This window comes from Meleagris gallopavo, chromosome 21 (assembly GCF_905368555.1).
Source record: "Meleagris gallopavo chromosome 21, MGAL_WU_HG_1.1, whole genome shotgun sequence".
In the NCBI taxonomy this organism is placed as follows: domain Eukaryota; kingdom Metazoa; phylum Chordata; class Aves; order Galliformes; family Phasianidae; genus Meleagris; species Meleagris gallopavo.
The window spans coordinates 6,383,181-6,397,344 of NC_139424.1; the positions used below are offsets into that span (position 1 = coordinate 6,383,181).

Below are 14,164 nucleotides of genomic sequence, written 5' to 3' on the forward strand. Positions count from 1 at the left end.
TATTCATGCAAGTGAGATGCAAAGCACAGAGCTGGATAGCATTGCCTGCACCACTTCAGGCACTACTGTATAATTTAAGCCAGTAACCACAAAGTTTGTTTTAATTCATGCAAACTGATCATGCTAACAGGATGTGATTTTTTTTTTCCATAATCATGTTGCATATTTTTCATATGATTATTATCCCATTTCTTTTTCCAAATTGCTCCTTATATGCCCTCATCTTCCCCTTCTTTTCTTTGTAGCTATGTGCTTCCAATAGCTTTTATTCCTGTCTGGGAGCCATCCTTTTCTTTCTTGCGCTATGCTTGAATGCATCCTGAATGGTTGGCTCAGCATTTCCTATTTGGATCATGCCATTAGCCAAGTTCAATTATGCTAATGACAGTTTAACAGTGCACTTCCTTACAGGCTAGTGAGAAACCTTCATTCCTCCTCATAATATTTGGGTTTTATTTATTGATATGCCCTTTGTTGTAGATCTGTTTCTCTAAACAGAATATTCTAAAGTTTAAAAAGGTTCCAGAGCCATCTGGAATAGTGTGCTTGTCTGGCAAATGCTGTAACACTTCTGCTGCAAATAAATGTAGGACTGATGCAGTGATAGTACACTTTGCTGAAACAAAGATAAGAAGAGGAATTCATACAGTTAGGCATTAATTATTTAATAATTAATATGGGGAAGTAACTGAAAAAGAAGAGAGAATATTAAATGATCTGCATTCACTTAATTTTTGATAACAACTCATAGTGTGCTGCTCATAGATCCTGGCTTGTTGACAGTTTGTCTACAGAAAAGAAAACACCAGTTTTCCCAGTATTATCCATCAATCTACTTGATAATTGAGAGGCATGAAGATAATTTGATTTCTGTGATCTCCTTGGCTTCTGTTCAAAAACTTATCAACTTTGGATTCTGTGTCCACTAATTTTGTTGATTTTATATATATAAGCATATAATAAAAACAATAAATAATATATATATAAATGCATAATATATATAAATAATAATAATACAGCTGCATTTCCTACGAACATATTGAGAGCTCCCAAAGTCACATTACATAGGATGGCAAGCATCATGTACTAATAAATGCCTTTTACTGCTGCCCTGAACTGGTTGCATTCAGGAGGGAAGAGGCTTTCATGTTACATGTCTTCTAGTGGCAGGGAAAAGCAAGTATTACACTAGGGCTGGTCAGACCTCTGGTGAAGATATCTGGTAATCAGCTTTTGAACATTTAAGTTTGTAGATTTTGGTATTTCCCCTCATTCACCTGAGGCCCCTACCCCCCAGCAGGAGTATCAATCACAGGAAACCAGGCAGTCCGTATTGTTGAAGTCATCAAAGCCATTCCTTGTTATGATCACCTCTAATCTGCTCAAGGTTTCCTAACCCCATGTGTGTTTAATGAACAAATGAGTACATTTGTTTAGAATCAAAACAACAGACTGTATATTGTGTGCTGGGTGGCAGGACAGTAATTAATCAAATTCCTCAGACTGCAAGCTGGCAGCTTTTTTTTTTTTTTTTTTTTTAAATTCCCTTTCTTTTTTTTTTTTTTTTTAATTCCCACAGACCTTCTGAAGGGGAGAAATGAAGAGCTGAAACCAGACCATTACCTCCGTAAAAGCCCTTCCTTGGAATCCCTGAGCAAACCCCCTATGGCCTTCAGCAGCAGAATGCTTAACTCTACCCCCAGCAGCTTGAAACCCCAAAGCAAACTCAGGTACCAGCTAAGTCTCCTGGGAAGACAGCATACTGGACAGATTTGATGTATTATCTGGAACCAAGATTGATGTTTTCATTAATAGACTCTTGTCTCCAGTAGAAAGCCTGCTGGCTAGTCTGTCTAGCTCTGAATTACCAGACTGTATAAACTATACTAGATTCAAATTTCAAAATTCAGACTATAGTAAAAACAATTATCTGTAAGATGAGCAATCATGACAAAATGAGGATAACAAATTTTCAGGAGCCATTTAGTTGTATGCCAGAATACCATCATTACTTTACTGTAGCTTTGCACATTATAGTGAGTTAAAAGCTAAAAGCTTTGAGGCCTTCGGGAGAGCCAGACACATAATTTTCCTCTGATCTCCACCATTATTCTCAAAAGGAAAAGCTGCAGGGTAGAGACTTTGCAGATTTTGATTATTGGCCTTTAGCAGTCCTCTAGGTCTTGACAGCAAAACAGACTGCAATTATTTCAGTTAAATCAAGTATTTGTTCTGCAGCACCTCAATTGGATGCTAATTGGCTGTTACAGATTCTTTAAGTAGAATGTATGCTCTGAAGGCTATTACAGCTTGGTTTCCATTTAGGTTCTGTGCTGCCACTGATTAGTCCTTAGGTACAGGGGTACAGGTTTTGCACGGGGAAGAGCTAACAGTCCTCCTTCCACATGTTCAAGGCCAAGTTTGATGGAGCCATGCACAACCTGATTGAGCGGGTGGTAACCCTGCCCAAGGCAGAGCTTTTGAACTGGATAATCCTTAAGGTCCCTTCTGACCCCAGCCACTCTGTGATGAAGCCTCCCTCATTTTTACCTCAAACCCAAGTTGCTGGATTGACTTTACGTACAGGAAGAATCTGAGCTAGAAAATCATCAGACCCCCTGCATACCGTGGAGATCTTCAAGACCCATTTGGGTGCTTTTCTGTTCAACCTACTGTAGGGAACCTGCTTTTAGCAGGGAAGTTGGACTCAATTATCTCCAGAGGACCTTTCTAATCCCTATGATTCTATGATTCTATTTATACACCGGGAGGGAGGAAAAAAGGAGACTTAAAATGTATTTGTCTTCTTCTCCCTTTGCTCCCTTGGACTAGTGTGGAGAGAAAGGACCCGTTGGCAGCCCTAGCCCGGGAGTATGGTGGCTCGAAGAGGAATGCTCTGTTGAAATGGTGCCAAAAGAAGACCGAGGGCTACCAGGTACATTTTCACTTTTCTCTAGAAAATAATTCATGATTTTTTTTTTTTTGGTCTGCGTAAAGTAAGCAACATTATTTTAAAGAAATATGTGCGTTTCAGTCTGCTGATTTTTACATGTTTATTTCTGCTGGATTTTCTGTCCTTTTCCTTTGGATTTCTTCAGCATTGCAGTCCCTAGTATTGCATTGTTGTAAGTTGTTCAAGGTGAAATGTTTCCTGCATCAAAGATAACTGATGTTCAGAATTAGTGTGTATGAGCAGCAGCTTCAATTTGATACCAGTTTTTGAAATGACATTTTAATACATTTTTGTGAGTTACAAAATTTATGTATTTACTTGTGTGGCCTTGACAAAATTGCACTGTAGGACGCCACTCTTTCTCATCTGCTGCAGTTTAACAGAATTCTGCAAAGCGAGTTTTGACTGCTTGAGAATGTGTAATTTCTTTGTGGAATGATTTTTCACTGCAAAACAGGCATTAATTTTGTCCAGTTCTTGTATGGCTGTGCGCATTAAGCTCGGACTCGTGTTTGTACACAGATGAGTTAGACCTTTGACTCTGCTTGTAACTGAGCTGGAGAAGGCAGTTTTAGACAACAGTTCATCCTGTGCTATATGCTGGCTGTGCAGGACAGTCTTGGTTTGATATAATGTTGAGATTTTTTTTTCCTTAAGAAAAATATTGTTTGTTACTTAGAACAGAAGACAAAAGCAGTTATCACCACATGATATGCACCCTGGAGCATGTCTTTAATAAAAGCAGAGTCCAACTTTTAAAGTAAATAATATTTTTTTCTTCACAACATCTCTTTATGAAGCATCAGCTACAGGGGGCAGAAGATTGGAAGAAAAGACAGTAGCTTTTCCTTTAATAAACCGATCTATAGAAGTTCAGTTTGTTTCTTAGCACTGGCACATTTATCTGATTTGCACAAACTTCAGAGAAGAACAATCAGCAGACAAAGCTCTTGACTTTAGACACACCTTACAAGCACTAAAGCCAAGGTCAGATTGCCTCCAATCATCTGACGCTGCCTGGAAAGCCTTAGTGCTGTTCTGCAATGTTGCATCCTCTACTCTGTTGAATTTATACTCATTTGTATCTCACCTTCTGAAATTCTCCTGGTCTTTGATTAGAATGTACCGGGGGAATATTTCCATCCAGTATTCAGAAAATGATTGGCAAAATGCAACTTTTCCAAGCCTAACTTTCATTAAGCCAGAAAGACCATCTCTCGGGTTAGACTTTCTCCTGATGGTGTTGTCTTTTTTTTTGTTTTAAATGTCAGATATAAGTGAGTTTCCTCCACTTCTCCTAAAACAAACAAACTCATCAGAGTTCACTGTAAGGGAGACAGTCTGTAGTTTCCTTTGTATAGTTACACCCAGGTAGGATTAATGGTAATTTTAGAAATTATTGTGTGGCTTTGTGAACACACAGACCTGGTGCTGTAGGTACCAGTCTGGTAACTAGGGTGACAAGTATTCCCTCTGTGACAAAGTAGTAAAGGAGTTTTGTTTTTCTGTGCTGAACCCAAGTGGTGGAGCTAACTGTGTATCAGATAGCAGGCCACACAGGAGGTATGCAAGGCAGTCTATTTGTTTTTCCTTTTGGTATCAGCCTCTGGAGGAAAGTATGTCCATGGGTCAAAGGACGATGCATGTCTTTGCTTTATACGTGGCTGCTGGATGTTCAGATGATGTTTCAGGAAAAAAAACTTTGCCATTTCGATTCCTGCTTTGATGAGACTCGTGTCAGCGGCTGTCCTCCGTCATTACCATTTCTAATGCAGCAGAATGAGTCTTCAGCAGCTTTCAGAAAGAGCAGGTGTGGTGCTGACAAGCACTGTAAGCCAGGAGGGCCCGAGAAGTTCAGCTCGTGATGTGGGGGGGCCTTACTGCTCAGAGCATAAGATTTCAGAGTAGAAATTGAAATCAAATGAACCAAAGGATAAACAATTCACTGATTTATGGCGAGAGTCTTGCCTTTCTATCCTTACTGCTTCATTTTGAAGCATTATCTCTTGGACATTCTTCTTCAGATTTTTGTTTCCATTGTGCCCTCTGTGGTGTATTCACTGACTTTTCTTGAACTGGCTTTTCCCTGACCCTTGCATTCATATGATATCTGATATTAAGCTCCACAGGGAGTTTTTCTTCATTCTTGAGTACAAAGCACTAGAGTGGAGTAGAGAACATCATCCTCCTTCTTGCCTTACCCGCAGCTCTGGTGGGAATGAAGGAATGAACTCTAGCAGGCAGAGCCCTGATGACATGCATGACTCTTTTCTGCGCATAATACCCTTGTCTGTGAGGTATCATCTGTGCAAGTTCCTGTATATTCTGTCATGTTCTTTCTAACATGAAGCCCAGAACCACAAGTCGCTTTGGATGCAAGCTATTTTCATCCTGGTGATGCAGTGGAAGGAGCGAAAATGAGACTTGATGCTTAGCTGCCTAACTTCTTTTTTCCACTGACACCACGTACTGCCTTCCAAAATCTAATATTGACAATTATAATGTGAGCTGGCGAGGAGGAGGGGAATTCCTTTCTGTTTATATTATGGAGATACCAGATTTCATTAAATGACACAAGTAAAATGAATTAGAATAACTAATATGCTCATGAGCTTCTCCTAGCCGTGTCCCAGATTCCTGGAGGAAAGCTGGATTAGTGACCTAGGAGAGTATTTGGGGATAAGACCTAGGGACCAGTGCATGAGGCTCCACTTTTAAGTGCTTTAATCCATACAAGGCTTATACTATAGATAGAAATTTATATCCTGCTGCTGGCATATATCCTTACACTGACTACAGTGGAACATTCCTTGGCTTTTAGCTTCAGTGTGCTGTTCCCCTAGAGGCAATCTCATAAAACAAAAGAGGAACACTGGAGGGAGTTGAGAGAAATGTGACATAAATGAATGTTGGCCTGAAGAGTTTGATTTATTTTTGAAAAAAAAAAAAAAAAAAAATTGCATGAGTTTCCAGTAACTGAGAAAAAAACATGAAAGTATCTGTGACTCTGATCTGCTATCATTTCTAAGATCCCTATTCAAACAGTGATTTGATATAAAAAAAAGATACAAACACTAAGGAGTGAGTAATTATTTAGAAAGTGAAGAAGCTCTAGAATGAAAATAAGGTTGAAATTCAGCTTAATGGCTGAAAAGAAAAAAGAGATGTCAAACACTATGGTATGTTCTACCATATGATTTCAATTGTCATATTTCAATGCCTGGGTGAATACCTTCTGGCATCTTAGGCATCGATTTTTGAATAACCGTGCAGAAGAGCTAAAAAAATGGCAGCAGCAAGAAGAATTGCAGTGAAATAAGGCTTTGGGCTCAGCAGCTTTTTGCAAAACCTCCCTGGGGAAAATCTCCAGCTTGGAAGAAAAAAAAACAACAAACACCCTTAATCTAAAATATGGTTCCCTGTAAGAATTTTGCACTGGCACATCTCTTTGGCTAGACAGATACAGATTGCTCCTTCTTACTCTGTGAATTTGCTGATATCGTGGTTTATAATGTAGGGTGATGAGATGACCAAACTTGAGTACTGCTTTTGTGGTTCTGAAGCTCAATTACTACAAGTCCTTTCAACCACAGAGCCTGCTGAGAGTAAGTCATTTGTGTTAAAATAGCTCTTGTTCTGTTGTCTAGTGTTTTTGTGTTTTTTTTTTCATTTATTTTAAAGTTATACATCATAGCAACAATGTGAAGCAGAAGTTGGGTGCCTCTGTTCTAATAGGCTCTGTTCCCATGAGCTGTAACTCCTGAAAGCTGCTGAAAGTCATTCTTGTTGCATTATCACCTCCCATAATCAGATCATTAGTGACTGTGGTGTTATTTAAGTGCTCAGGTTCTATTTGCTCTCTATGGAGAACATTTGTCAAGAGTCCAAACCTCTCTAGATTAAGTCTATTGCTATCCACAGATGTACTGTGAACACATGGAACATCAAGAGGCACTTAACCCACTATCATTAGAGTTCAGGATTATTGTTTCTGCCACGTACTCTCCTTAGAGAGAGGAGGGAACTGCTGCCATGTTAATAAATATCGTTTGCTTAGAAGAACTATTTTCAGATTTTTTCCAGCAACTATACCTCCATCCTATGGCACAGAGGAAAAGAGAATCTGAGACTTTTCTCTAAAAGTACCGTTGTGGTAATTAGTTTAGGCAATATTAAAGTGAGTTTAACGGGACCCGTTCAGAATCTGCCTCTTGAAGAACTACCATCCTTTATAATGAAACCATCTGTGTGGTTGTCTTAAGTAGAGGAATGTGAAATAGAAGGTGGTAAAGAAGCTCTAGAACAGACAGGGGAAAATAGCAGCTATACCTCTGAAGATGTTTTTATTTCATAGTTTCCCTACCTGTGCATGCAAGCCATTGCTTTGTAACTTAAGACAACTTATGTAACTTATGCACATCTGCTCACATATAGGGCAGTTCTACCCAATTTCATGCTTCTGGAAGAATCACACCGGCATGCAGAAAGTCTTTAGTAGCATGGTATTTACCTAACTTTCATAGCTGCTTCTGGAAAAAGTAATTCCTTTTCATTATTCTGCACAAAATGCGCTTGTAACTATGAGCAAAGCTAGAAGAAAATGATTTATTTGTTTCCCTGCCTTATGTGGAGTCACTTAACATTGCAATAAGTTCCAAGAACACTGTGCTGTTTCAAAAAGTATTCTTAGGAGCATGTAGAAACTATTTTTAGGGCAATACTCTCTGACATTGTCTTGTTTGGTCTGAATTAACAAAGTACAAAAATCTGTACCCCCAGCATCCTGAATATTTGTCTGGAAAGTTATGAATTGTTTTCTGAAGCTTCAATTTCTTAAGAAACAGGGAGTTTTAGGGCTCTGGTGAAATATCCCAAGGGTATCTGTGTTCTTCGTAGCTTCTAGAAATATAAATGGCATGGAGAAGAGTCTGAGTACTTCAGCCTTCGTCTTTGCTGTATGTATTGATAGGAGTGCCTTTCAGATGTGCTTCAGGTAGCTATTCAAAAAGAAGAAAAAGGCCTATCCTGAAATATTCCTGCTATTATAGCTACTACAGCCTTGAGAGACAGAAATTGGAAGCAAATTTCTTCCAAGGACAACCTAAAAGTCATTAAGTGTAATTCTGAGTGCCCTTACTGCATGAAGCTGGTATATCAGACCATGTAAAAGTTGTAGTGTCTGCACTGCATTACGTTCTTCATGTAGCAAGGATGCAAAAGCGTGGGGAGAAAAACAAGGGCTATGCCAGTGTGTGCTGTTTGTCAAGTAATTGTAGCAAGAGACTGGTTGGCCAGTGGCTTGGCAAAGCTTTTTGTCCTTTTATATTTGTTTTGACTATCACACAAAAATGGACAAATGCACATAGGCTGATGAGGGTATAAAGTTCACTTTGGTCTGGTGGTCAGAGGCCAATGCATTTGCAGTACGGAGGTGGATGCTGCTGCTGGACCAAGCAGACAAGATCCTTATTTCTCTGCTGCTGGTACAGCATGCAGATGTATTAAAGAGCTGTGTGTTTTGGGAACAGAACCAAAAAGCTCCTTCATGACCATGATTGAAAAAGAACACTGAAAAAAACACCTCCAGATTTAAGTGACAGCCATCTATTAATTCCAAACAGTATTCCTGGAGGAACTCCTCTATGAATTCCTATTTCTTCTGCCACACCAAGCTGCGTGTTTAGGATTAGAAGCGTATGAGCAGAGCCTCCTGAGTAAACAGAAAAAGCTATCTGTCTTAGCATTTACCAATGCTATTAATGCATCAGAGTTCTTCTCTGGTGTACAATGGCATTTGTTCTGAAGTACCACACACGAGCAGATCTGGCCTGGTATGAGAGGGTGCACGTGTTTGTAATAGCACTGCGCCCACAGTGCTCAACACATTTTGACATTTAGAAGTGGAACGTATTTGCAGTGAGGTTTTGTAGGAAGTGGTGTACGTGGTGTATTTCTGAGAACTGGTTAAAATTTCTGCCTGAGTTTTTTTAATTGTTGCAGAAAATATTTTAGTTCTGTGAAGAGGACGTTGACTTCAGAGAGACTTTTCCTATCTATGCGATAATTGAAGGGAATCTTGGGAAAAGCCATTGAAATGGGAGGGTCTACCCTGTGTTTAAATGAAAATTGATAATAGGGTGATAGGAGTTTTGCTCCTGAGTCTGTATTGGGCCACCTCTGTGATCGTGGCAGTCTTGCATAATATTGCCTTGGTTTCCCAGGCTGTTCAAATACAGATCATCTTATCATCTCAGTGGATAATGATGAGTTTCAGTCATGTCTGGAAAGGTGCTCTGATAACAGGGCAATACTGAGGGGTTTTAACAATGGAAAATGAGTTTGAATTTTCAAGGTATTCCTGATTCTTTTCCAGAATAATTCTTTTCTTATACTACATAAAAGCACTTTGATAGCTGACTGGGTATATGCAGTTTCTCTTTACGTCCCAGCTGAAGCCAGGGCTGGGTCTGGAAAACACATGTAGCACCCAAATCTTCACGTGTTGGGAGTAATCCATTTCATTACTCATCTGCAAGCCCCCTTTGCAGTGGTGCCAGTTCCTAAATGTGCTTCTCCAATGCAGACAACTAACTTGAGGTGAGTTCTACCTTTTTTTTTTTTTTTTTTTTCCCCCACACAGGAGGCTTTATCCTTTAAGCAAATAAAAGTCTTTAGATTGGAAGGATAAAATAAATGCCCGTGCAGCGCTCTCACACGTAATTTTCTATCCTTCTGGGTAACTTTAAAAATAGCATTTACATTCTATCCATCCCAAAGTCCAAGACATTTTCCTTGTGTTGCCTGGATGCAGTGACAATCAGTGAAAACACTGATTGGTCACCAGCTGGAACAACTCCAAGCTGTGGATTTAAGTGGGAGAGCTGAGCCCTGTTGCTTCTTCCATCAATATTCTGTGCTGCTGGGACCTCCTCCTAGCTTGTTTCCATCCTTTTCCATGAGCCTACCATAGTCTGCAGCCTATCCCACTGCCCAGGAATTGCAGGACGTGGCTAATGGCACAACTGTCCATACAGATAATTAGCAATAACTGTGGGAGCAGTCACTGTCCTCGTTAGCAATTCTGTGCCAGGCTGCTGGCAGGAAGTAGCTAAGCTGCTGCCTTGGACACAGAGGGCAGTGCGTACCTCCCCAGCTCCCTCTTTTCCTCCCCAGAATGTCTGTGTGGCCCTTGGAGCTGTGCTGCTGCATCTTCACTCTTGCAGCCTTGGCAATGAAAGAACACAGCCCAGCCTGTTTCATCTCTGCAGCTTGCAGCTGTGTGGTGTCCTTTATGTGAGATGTGAGAAAAATGATGCAAGTGTTAGCTTTGTAGCAGGAAAGAATTGGCTTTAGCAGGTGAACATAAAAAATGTAATTTATACTGAAGAGCAGAGAAGAGGTGAATGAGAAGAACTAATTGCTTCCTGGCCTTGCTGTGTAATCCACCTCTGCCTCTCCAGACACAGCTAACTCTCTCTCTCTCTGCTCCCCTCTTCCAAAGCTGGATTGCAAAGAGATAGTTAAGTCCCACAATGAGAAAGATGTACAAAATCTTGTTACTTTACTAGCCTCTAGAGAGTTCTTTGAAGTAGGTGACCTTAGTAATGAGAATGTTTTCATAGGGTAATTGGTATTCAAAGCTGCTTGTGTTATTTGCTAGGAAAAGTTCACACGCATTGTGTGTAATTTGTGCTGTGCCAGCAATGTGTCTCAAGCTTTTTCCTGATTTACCAGAATTTACTTTTTTTCTAAGAAGTTTATCTTAACACATTATAATGAAAAGAAAACCTAGAAACAAATCTTAGTGAAATGTTTACCAGTCCACGTAGTGCTGGGAGCAATACAGCCAGTGGGCATGAAGAGATGCTGCTAGGCTCATTAGGGTGGTTATTTGTATTTACAATTACAGTGATGATATCCATGTCAGTTGCAGCTGTATTTCACCTTGCAAGCCAAGGAAGCAGGTGATTACATAGTTATGTTATCACATATTACTGTAAGCATCTCCCATTTGGTGCCACTTTTGCTTTTATTCTTACAACTTCAGCTACAGCAGCAGCACATCTCCTACAACCAGAACGACAGAGTGAAGCTGCCTTGTAGAGGTCACTGACCTCCTCAATACTTCATGAAAGAAGAGCTGAGCTTGAAGAATACACAGATTATTTTATAATGCCTTTACAATCTACTCCGAATGGTATCTCTGAGACAATTTACGTCAGATTATTAGATTGTGCAGAGCTTTGGAGAGCACTGTTACCTATTCTTGCTAGTTTGATCCAATCTGGAAAGGTAATGAAGAACATGAGACACTCCTGACTTTCTGCTGTATTCTTAGAAATCTTGTTTTAGAGAGACTTGCAGTGATTGGGAGCTAAGAAAAAATCTGTGCTCAGTGCATGACGATAAGCTTGTTAATTTTTTGCTTTTTAATCATCTCTCCTCCCTGTGGCTATTTTAGTCATCTGATGTAAGAGAGCTGGGTGCTCCTAGGGAAAACAAAAAGTCACAAACTCGTTTTCAAACATACTAGATGAGGTAGCCCTTAAATTGCTGACACCACTTCCTTACATTGTTTCATACATATAATCAGCACTAAGGTGCACGGCTTACTGACATGTCTTACAGAAGTGTTAGAAATACAGAAGGGGGGCATCGAAACACTGAGTTTCAAAGAGGTTAAAACAATCCTCATTGAGACTGCAGCTGCCCAAACCATTTGAACTGGGGATATTAATATAGCCTGGAGAACAGAAGGTCGTTTGGTTTCTCTTCCAATCTTGGCTAGCAAATTAATATCTATACAATAAATAGTATTGCTGTTCCACAAGTTATTCTCAATTGACTTTTTTTTTTTTTTAATCAAGAGGCATTATTTTGTATATTCCATTTATGTGTAAAAGATTTGTAAGAGAATTCAAGAAGTTTCCTGGTAATAGATTGACATTTTAAATATGAAAGGTAAATCACTTTAGATTTGCAGCCACCCATTTAAAATAGTTGTGTGCAATTGTCCAAGCCATCTGGGTGCACCCTGTAATTACAGAAGAATCCAGGCAGTCTTCAATTTTAGGCATTTATGCCTTCCATCCATGTTAATTGGACCTGACCGTGTTTCCAATTCACCTTTATTTCCAGTGAGCTGCCCAGATGTTTCATATATTTGGAGCATTTCAGATGAACAGACTTTTGGTTTGTGAATGTGATGTAGGTCTTTGATTATTGATAGGGAGGAAGAATTCCAGAAAGCTGAGCTGATTAAGGGGGAGCTGCTTTTAAAAACAGGCAGTTCCCTTTGACTTATTCAATACATTTAACTAGTTCTGTCTTCACTATTGAAGTTTATATTTTCTTTGGACTGAAATTCAGTGATTAGCCATTCTGGTGCATTCCAGGTCTGCTGTTCTGAGAGGCAGGAGGGCAACTTGTTTGCTGGGGGTGGGTGGGAAGAGAGATGCTAAGGATGTATTTATTGCAGGCTTCCTTCCGCAGAGTTCCAGTTTAGCTTCAAGCTGATTCATGTTTATAATTCATAATCCTGGGTCTTGTACAGAAAATTATGACTCAGAGAGCCGTTGCTGCAGGCACAGGATCTGCATGGTGGGAGTATCTTGGGTCAGTATTTAACATACTGAGGCTGTAATGAGGAGCATGTGATGTCATTGTTGCTTTTTGCTGAAGACCCAAAGATCCAGTGAAATCTGATGGGGTGGTTGTTTTTTCCTCAGACAAACAAGGAATTGTTTTTAGTGAGAAGAGATCACACAGATTTCCCTGTGGGTCCTTAGGTGGCTCTCGCAGAGCTCTGTTATCTGCAAGCAAAGGTCCTGGTCCTGGGGTGGGGGGCTGAGGTTAATGACTTGCAGGTGTTCCGTGCCTTTTGGACTTGGCATGTCTCTAATGCTATAGATAATACATATGATCTCTAAATAACATTGCCCGGACTTGTTATTATTATCATTATTTTTTGCTTTGCCTTATGTCAGGTATATTAAGATACACAGAAACAAACCATGCTGAGTACTTTCAGACAATCAAGCTCCCTGTGTGCTTCTAGATCCATCTGGTATTGTTCCCACTGCTCATATGACCTTTCTTTTGAAGTGAGTGGAGTGTTTTCTCTGACAAGAAACCTGGCTGTTACCCTGAAAATAGCTTTGTCTGGATTACCTTTTTGCTATTAGCAGTTCTCTACCACTGCCCCAGCAAACCTTACACTCAGGTCTTTCTGTGCTCCTGTTTTGCCATTCCACTGGGCATGTAAAGATTCTCATGTCATACTCTAGTGGCCTATCTTGGTGTTGGGCTGTTTGCTGATAACATGTATTGGCCTCAGTAAATTTAACACTTCGGTAATTTGGAGGTCATTCCTTTCCCACTAACTGCAGACTGATAAATAATATGTACTTTTTCCATCAGAAACTTCACTTCCTGTTGCAACTTTATGGCTTAAGCAATGCCAGGATAGTTCTGAGTAAAATATTTCTTTCTTGCAATGGTATTCAACTACTATGTCTCTTTTATCTCCACTGACAGATGTGCTTAGCCCAAAATGCAATCTGGTGGCTAGTACAGTAATGACTGCTGATGATAACCTGCTTGCTCAGTTCATTAAGTTTGTAGATTTGTTTCTGCCACAGTATTTTAACTTGAAATATTCTGAACTCTTTCAGTTTGAGTCATATTTTATTGTAGACATTAATTTCTAATCTGAAATCCTGACTGGACAAAGTCCAGGTCGGACAACTAATCAATGAGGCATAAGTGAAAAGCATATGCTGAAATACTTACAGCTGGGTTTTAGTGCTCCTGCGTGAGGTTTTGTATGAGGAATGCAGTAAAATATGTATTCTGGGGGGAATCTTGAAAGAGGACGGAAAATAGCTAAATAAATAAAGTTACGTAGGGGATTTCAGGGTGTCTGAGCACCGGAGTGAGAGATGGTGCAGTACTGTTGTATCCTGGAGCCTTCCATGCTTTGAACATTTGGAACTTTTCTAACCACTATCCCTATTATATTTTTAGCTTGTTGGAACTGCAGCAATAAAACCTAGCCTTGAGGATTCCTGGGCACACTGATATGGCTCCATCAGTGCATACAAGAATGTTAGAAAGGTCACTTTGTTCACAGAATCAGATGGGGCCACGAGTGCATGTTTAACTGTAGCTCTGCTCACAAGAGAATGTGAAGATCCCTGAGTGCACTGTGCG

The 14,164-nt window shown here is 39.9% G+C and overlaps 1 protein-coding gene across 6 annotated transcripts in view; it reads left to right on the forward strand.

Moving 5' to 3' along the window:
- Positions 1 to 14,164, forward strand: part of SPECC1 (sperm antigen with calponin homology and coiled-coil domains 1) — an 81,929-nt gene that overhangs the window by 60,558 nt on the left and 7,207 nt on the right. For all 6 annotated transcript variants that reach the window (XM_085241047.1, XM_085241046.1, XM_085241048.1 and 3 more), the window contains 2 exons: positions 1,580 to 1,730; positions 2,833 to 2,935. In XM_085241047.1, coding sequence (XP_085097173.1) covers positions 1,580 to 1,730; positions 2,833 to 2,935 — 254 coding nt within the window. The remainder of the gene's footprint in view (positions 1 to 1,579; positions 1,731 to 2,832; positions 2,936 to 14,164) is intronic.